Genomic DNA, 8,028 nt, shown 5'->3' on the forward strand with positions numbered 1-8,028 from the left:
ATATAAAAATTTAATTGCGAGCCCAATAACTAAGACGAGTTATGGGTTATGTGTGGCAAATTCAGAACCTATAAATTTCAAATTCTGGTTCGCACTCTGACCGTACCCTAAGAGGTATAATGTAGACAGTTAACCTTGACGCAAATATCAATGACTGATTTCATCACTTAAATTCGTAACCTATGGATCACACGGAATGCCTAAAGCAATAAAGAAAAAGAAATTGGAGCAATTTGGTTAGGGAAAAAAAATGCAAAATTGTACTATAAAGTACTTAACAAAAAGCCAAGAAATTACTCAATGTCCATTTGGCCACCAAGTCATTGTAGTATTTTTCGCGGGCTATTATCAAATAGTACAAAATGAAATTACAAAAGCTCCCGCCAATTTTGAATTGCTCTTTATTTATACAACTTTCTAATAAAATTTTCGCGAGCTCGTATTTTCATTTGCAGCAGCGATTAGGGTTTCGTTCGAAGCATTGAGTAAAGCATTTTCAGCAATCTAGGGTTTCGGATTTGGGAAATTTTCTAGAAGAATGAGCGCTGTCAACATTACAAACGTTGCTGTATTGGATAATCCGGCACCGTTTCTCAGTCCTTTCCAGTTCGAGATCTCTTATGAGTGCCTCGATGCCCTTAAAGATGGTAAAATTATTCATTTTCATTGCTTAAATTTCCATTCTGATGTCAAAATTGTTGTGTTTTCGGGTAAATTTAAGCAAAAGTTTATGCATGTAGTGTAACAATGGTAATATAGTCAATATTTGCCTCTATATGTTTATATTATGTTGTTTTTTATTTAATTTAACAAGGGTGATTTAGACACACACACACATACATATATAGCTTGAAGAATTAAAATTCGAAATAATTGCTGGGTGAGCTATTGAAATTAGAGCCTATGTGCCATAGGTAGTGGTAGAGCTAGGAATTTATACCAGAGATTAAAAAATTTGAGCCTCTGACCTATAGTACCATTTGAGTTATTCATTTGGGTGCATCTCTTTCTCATCAGAGAAAATTAGAGTGAGAAAAGACCAAATGTGACATATGCCGTGGAACGTGGTTCCTGGGACACAACTGCAGTTGACGCAATACCCATTTTAAGAGTTCTTTAAAATAGTGAACTGAACAGTGGAATCACATGAGTTCCATTTTTTTGCTTTGCTAGTTGTAGAATGTACTCTGAAACCTTTGAATTTGGTCTTTCAGAGAGTAAGGATTTTCCCCTGATTACTAGCTAAGTTAGTTTTCTATACAAATATTAGGTGCCTTCTGCATGTATACGCACTAAAGGCAAAGGAATGTACTGAAAAATGAGACTGCTTGCATGAGAACAGTAAATATGGGGTAAAGCATTTTGACTAAGCATGACATACTATAAACAGGGATTCGTTTTTCTTTTATACTATAAGCAGGGATACTATAAGAAGACAATTTCAGATCATGAATCAGATAATGATCTAAGAAATGCTTGTGGTGATTGATGAAGCTCTAAAAGAAGTTGTGACCTTGGGACTTTAAATAGTTTAACTAAGGTACTACTGTCTTCATCCTGTGAAATTCATTTTGTTGTTGAACTTTGTTCATTAGTATATCGGGGAAGGAAAATGGATATTACTTGTTTGCAGCTGGAGATTTCAGTTTAACTTTAATGATTTTCTCTTTCTGGATCTTCAGATTACAATGTTGTTCGTTGCTGACAGATTTCGCTAGTCTTCTAATTGTTATAAGTAGGGATCACCTTATTTCACCAATGTTGACCATTTCAATTTTTTTTAGATTTAGAATGGAAGATAACTTATGTGGGATCTGCTGAGGATGAGACTTATGACCAACTCCTAGAAAGTGTATTTGTTGGACCTGTAAATGTTGGGAAATATCGTTTTGTGCTTCAGGTAACTATTACTCGCTTTAACCTTGCAATCTCACTTGACTATTATGCTGGAGGAATTGAGACTTATGCTGAAACCACTTTGCAGGCTGATCCTCCTGAACCATCCAAAATTCGTGAAGAAGATATTATTGGTGTCACAGTATTGCTATTAACATGCCTTATGCGGGGCAAGAATTTATTCGAGTAGGATATTATGTGAACAATGATTACGATGATGAACAATTAAAAGAGGAACCACCTCAGAAAGTTTTGCTTGATAGGGTCCAGAGGAATATTTTGGCTGATAAACCCCGAGTCACGAAATTCCCCATTAATTTCCATCCAGAAAACAATGACAATGGACAACCTACCTCTCCTGACCATGACAATGGAGAACAGGCTCCTGCCTCTCCTGACCATGCCGCAGAAGTCAATTTGCAAGGAGAAGAACCAAATGCTTCACCCAATAAATGTAATGGGCAGTGTCCTCAAGCCTGGGAAACAAGAAGCAAGACCGTTGCTTTGGTGTCAAAAGTTTTCCTTCAGAGTTTGATATTTTAATGATGTCTTGTACCAATTTGTTATGGTCTCAAATCCACACTGCCTGAATGGTATTTTTTAACTTATGCCTTGAAATGTACACATGAAATGTTGTATCTGCTGGAGTTGTAGCTGAGACAAATCATTCTTAAATTAAATGCTTGGTTACAGTCCAGAATTGAATTACATATGGTATTTGCAAATGTTTTTATCTCTGATTATTATACCAGCCACCTTTTCAGTCTCTTATCTAGTTCTCGAATTCCAGTGTTGTGCTTTTTGCCTTGCCTTAGTGGTGAGATTTGGCTGTAAATTGGCAAATATGAATATATCCATGGTTCAACTTATAATATTTTGTCAGCATTTTGCTGAGAAAATGTATGCTTTGGAGGGGTGAAACAAGGGTCATCAATTTTGACCCATAATTATTCTGTTCAACTCGTCCAAATTTAAATAGGTTGAATGAGTTTTGTAATCATTTACATTTTACAAGGTGTAATCCATAATGACCTATCCAAAAGGCTAGGTATATGAAAGATAAAGAAGACAAACTGAAGAAAGACAAGGAAAAGAAAAGAAAAAAGGACACTGTATTTCTGGTAGCTAAAGCGTTTGTCTGAAGATTTCTTCCAAAATAGGAACTTCAACGCCTTAAATTTCTCACATAAAGAAAGCAATGAAGGAAAGAAATTTTGTGTAGAATACGATTTAACCATGACAATGGCAATAAAGCAGAAGAAACTTTTAGTTTATATCTATACATCCTCAATTACTCCATTTCTCATCTTGTGTTATTTTCCAGAACACATGATTGATAAGATTCAGACACAAAACACAATCAAAACTCACCTTCTACAAACATCAGACAAAGAAGTTGCTTAAAGTCACGACGAAACTCAAGTCGTTTAGGTTCCATGACCACACCTCCAATGCATAAACATCTGAGAATTATAAATGTCAATTGTAAGGGAAACAAAAGCTTCCAACCTTCAAATGCCAAGGAAATTATTCCTTTACTCCTGGATCTAGAGATAGTGATAAGTAGGAAAGAGAGGTTTCGGTAGAACTAAAACACCAAAAGAACTAATTAGGGAGGTGGATGGTTTAATTATTTATAAAGCATTAAAAAATATAAAAGCTGTGCAGAAACAAAGATAAGTACCAAAGTGGAAAGGCTTTAGAAAGTTATTTAGATTTTAAAGAATACAATGTTGAAACCATCCTTAATCTTTACAATATAACACTTCTAAACCGCACCCCCCCTCCCCCCCCCCCCAAATACAACATAAATGGTGATATTTGTTTTCGGGAGTTTAAATCTCCATCATCTCCTGTTGTGTTGTCAAGAACTTGTGTTCTTATTCACAAGTAATATCACCAGAGTGCAATTTCAGGTGCCTCATTTCATCTTGGAAAAAGCTTTTAAATGCCCTTTCTTATTGCCAGCTCCTAGCATTGCAGGTGATTTATTCATACCTCTGTGATGCCGTAGTAGTTGCCACCAATGGAATTTGTTATTCACCTTCGTATCGGTATGTTGTCCTTTATCTACTTGTCTACTGCTGCTGTGCTTTGTCTTCTTTGAATGCTGGATATGTCGCATCAGTCCCTGAGCAAGGGTCTGAAACTGTCCTCCCTGCTGCTTTTTACCAGCTTGTTTAGCGATTGCTGACTTCCCAAACTTTTCCAAAGCCTTTTCTCCAAATGTTTCATCCTTGCTTGTAGAATAGTGGCTATTGAACCTTTTTCCTCTCTGCCTCAACAAAGATGTTTTTCTCTCCTCCCCTTTACTATCCTTACCGTGATGGTGATGGTGGTGGTGATGATGATGGTGAAAAACTATCGCTAACTTGTCTTTCAACTTCTTCCACCTTCCACTAGTCTTCATTGATTTTCTTGAGTTAGTAGACCTGTAGACGCGCACAGGACTTGACTTCCTTGACGAAGAATCTGCTGAGTAGTAAGAGGGTTCTTCGAGATGGTCAGACCCTGAACCATCAAGTGATGATGAGGATATCTCTCTCTCACTTTTACTTGCAGAAATCATTTCACGAGCCCTTTCACTACCAATTGGAGACGAGTAACCCTCGGTCGAACTGCAGCTTGAGCTGACCGTGTACTCAGTTTGACTACTGTCTCTCCGACTATATAATTCATTTCCTTCATAGCTACTTGTTTCGTCTGAATAATGCATCTTGGTTCGAATCTGCCTTGGCAAGGGATGATCTCTCTCGCTACTGTAAGTGCTTGTCTGATGCAAATCTGTCCCGCTGGAAGAATATGGCGAGCTTGAGCGTGAAACCTCTGATTCATGTCCATGTAAATGCCTCCTCCTCAGTCGTTTCATGTGATTATTATTTTTCAGATGTTTACTAGGATTTTTGTCCAAGTCTACATAAGAGCTTTGGGATGGTGCGAATTGACCTTGCTTGTGATTCAATACTGATCGCCTCATTATTGCCTGCTGTAAATAAGGTGAATCCATTCTGCTCTCATATGTCCCCGGCCAAGTTAACTTGCTCCCGTAATCAATCAATCCTGGAGTATCTATGTTGTTTCTGAAAATATCTGCTGCATTTGATTTTCCTAGCCGACCTGTTTTCTCATTTGAAGGCATTTGTTTCTGGCTCGGGATGACCAACATTGCCGGCAAAGCAGTGACCCCAATTTCCATATTCTGTTGGCCTTGTTGGGAACGATAATGGTCAGCATAAGGATATTGTACTGAAGTACCATTTTGATTCTTTGACTGAACATTAATTGAGTGTTCTTTCTGTATCTGCCACTGATTCTCTTCAACTAAGTCTAGCATTTTAGAAGTATCATGTTCCTCAGAAGGGAAGGTGTTTGCTACTATCTTTTGTTGTCTCAACTGATTTGGCTGGTAACTACTTGACTCGAGAAGCTTGGGCAATTGATCTGCTGGAAATTTTGACATTCTGGTAGGCGGAACAACATACCCTGAACACAATGAACTAGTGTCTCCTTCTATCTTCTTGATAGGAGTAGCTAACTCTGCTTGTGGCATGAAAACAGTTATCGGTTTGAATTTATGTTCAGTTGCATGTTTATCAGATAAGACCAGGTTCTCGTCATCCATTTGCAAAGCTGAAATGTGCGATTCGAGTTGTTTGATGACATCATTAGTTTCAGTCGAGAAGAGATCATGGTCCCCATCGGGTACACTTCTTACCACACCAGGTAACTCATGCATGGATTGTGAAACATCCACTGTTTTCGCCTTCGCACTTTCAGCGTTTCCTGATTGCAATGCTTCTTGTTGAGTATCCCAAGAAAAATTAGCGAAAAGACTATTCTGCTGTTCTTGCAACGCCACAACCTTTGTAGAATGTGGAGCTTCTTTTTCAGAAGATTCGATCTTTATACAAGGAATAAACGGCTTTTCAAATTTGGGGCGCTTGCAAATTCTGCAAAATTTCCTTTTATTTCCAGATTCACTTGCACTGAAGCTAAATTGCGGAGGCTGTGCGTAAGCTGTCTGAGTAATCGGCATGATACATTCCTGCTTCTCTTTTGGAAAAGTAGAATCCATGACAACCGGCTCTTCTCCACGACTTTGAATAACAGCTGAAGTTTTTGATAGGTCTGATAAAGCAAGGGACCGTTGCTTCGCTGTGTCAACCAAGTGCAGAGGCTGAGGTAAGCTGTGCACACGCGCCTGACGTGCTATGATCTGTACGCAGAGAAATTTTCCACCACTGATATTACTCAAAAAGGCCAATTCTTTTGCACAAAAAGATGAATGGATATTGTAAGTGTAAGGAGAACAAGTCAGGTACCTCGGAATGAGCCTTAAGAACATCATTGGTTGTAGTATCGAGTAAATTCTTTAACATGACTCGTGCTTCATAATCCAACTGTTTGATGAAAGAAAAATAAATACTGTCAGAAATAGGCCTTAAGAGTCTAGACTGTCATATATAAGATGAAAAATCTATTAATATGAGAAGCAATAGGGGACTAAAGGTATGCAGCAGACTTCAACTTATAAGTTTTCCTTAGTAATCAAAATGCTTATAGCTTTTAAGCTATCAGTTGAACAAACGATATTAATCAATGTCTTTTTTACGGACATAGGCATGCCATGACCGACCTCGTGCCATTGACATAGTCATGCAGCGGCCGACCTCGTGCCATTGACATAGGCATGCCGCGGCCAACCTCGTGCCATAGTGGCCTGCCACGGCCGACCTTGTGCCATTGACATAGGCATGCCCCAGCCGACCTCGTGCCATTGACATAGGCATGCCACGGCCGACCTCGGGCAATAGTGGCAATTCCATGAAGATAATTTTGCAGACAATTACCATCATGCTGTGTGAAAGTCACTTTCATGTGCAACTTATAATATTTAAAAACTAATAACAAATAATTAAATCCAAATCCAGATCTTACAAAGTAGGATCTCAAAGTTCTTTGATCAACTCAAAATGGGGCTGAGTTCCACCACATTTGAACCTTTCAACTACTCAACTTAGCAGAGTTCAAAGATGCATAACATTATAAGCCATTTTTCCTTTACATGCAATACAATATGTCCACTAAACAACAACTACTACGCCTCAGTCCCAAACAAAGTTGGGTTTGACAATATGAATCCTCACCATAAAAGTCAACAAAGAGGAACTTACACCATCAGAGGTCAACTTTGAAAGACCATCTCTGTCATTTCTCAAAAGACCATACAATTGCCTCAAAGCAAGAAGGTTCGATTTTATATTATCGAGGTCCATCTCCTGGTTTAAACAAGAAAAGTCAGTAGAAATCAGGCTGAGGGAACAAAAAACTACACATGTATATTGTAAGGGCGGCCCGGTGCACTAAGCTCTCGCTATGCGCGGAGTCCGGGGAAGGGTCGGACCACAAGGGTCTATTGTTCACAGCCTGACCTGCATTTCTGCAAGAGGCTATTTTCACGGCTTAACCTCCTGATCACATGGCATTAATTTTACCAGTATCAGTTCATTTTAACATGTTAATCTCACTTTTTTATCGATGCTTATGAGTACATTAAGGCACACATAACTTTGTGACATTCGTGGTTAAACACATTGTTAGAGATCCAAAACAACCTTGTGTTCATCTTTTTAAGTGCCTAATTACAAAATTCTTCACAACTATACTGAATTCCTATCCCACTAATTATCTTTTACCCATCGAACCCTTTCTTTAAACCGTCAACAACATCTCAGGCCAACAGTATACAACATAAAAATAGACAATTAAAAGGAATTATTGGGAAAAAAACAGGAACAAGAGAAACAAAAATACAAGAGATTTTTTGAAAACTTAACAAAAATCATATCAGTTTAATTTCGAATATAAATACAACCAAAAAAAAAAAAATTAACAGGAAAAACGAAAGCATGTAACCCGATCATGTTAGAACAAAACCAAGCTTGCTTTTCACTTCATTTTTTACTTAATCTAGAAAAAAAAAATTGAATTTTGACATAAAATTTAGAATGATAAAAAAAATAAATACCTTATTCTCCATGATTTAATTTAATTTAATATAGACTGTAATTTCTTCTGTAAATTCCTGAGGTATTCCGCGCCTAGTTACAGGAAAATGTCACAAACGGTTTC

The 8,028-nt window shown here is 37.8% G+C and overlaps 2 protein-coding genes across 2 annotated transcripts; one reads left to right on the forward strand and one right to left on the reverse strand.

The window, feature by feature from the left end:
* The first annotated feature begins 314 nt into the window (after positions 1-314).
* On the forward strand, positions 315-2,629 carry LOC107798502 (putative histone chaperone ASF1A). The gene is given in 4 exon segments (XM_016621511.2): positions 315-647; positions 1,785-1,900; positions 1,985-2,054; positions 2,057-2,629. Coding segments are annotated over 4 exon segments (678 nt in total). The 5' UTR covers positions 315-538; the 3' UTR covers positions 2,440-2,629.
* Positions 2,630-3,697: 1,068 nt separating this feature from the next.
* On the reverse strand, positions 3,698-8,028 carry LOC107816780 (uncharacterized). The gene is made up of 4 exons (XM_016642525.2): positions 7,925-8,028; positions 7,071-7,175; positions 6,219-6,296; positions 3,698-6,112 (listed from the first exon to the last, which is right to left on the reverse strand). Exons 1-4 carry the CDS (start codon positions 7,934-7,936, stop codon positions 3,818-3,820), a joined length of 2,490 nt encoding a protein of 829 aa, XP_016498011.2. The 5' UTR covers positions 7,937-8,028; the 3' UTR covers positions 3,698-3,817.

This window comes from Nicotiana tabacum, chromosome 20 (assembly GCF_000715075.1).
Source record: "Nicotiana tabacum cultivar K326 chromosome 20, ASM71507v2, whole genome shotgun sequence".
NCBI lineage: Eukaryota > Viridiplantae > Streptophyta > Magnoliopsida > Solanales > Solanaceae > Nicotiana > Nicotiana tabacum.

Excerpts from the sequence above, each read along its gene's own strand:
- LOC107816780 (XM_016642525.2), bottom strand. Across the intron at positions 6,297-7,070 it reads CAAAGTTGACCTCTGATGGT|TTGGATTATGAAGCACGAGT; the intron begins GTAAGTTCCTCT and ends TTCATCAAACAG. Across the intron at positions 6,113-6,218 it reads TTCTTAAGGCTCATTCCGAG|ATCATAGCACGTCAGGCGCG; the intron begins GTACCTGACTTG and ends CTCTGCGTACAG.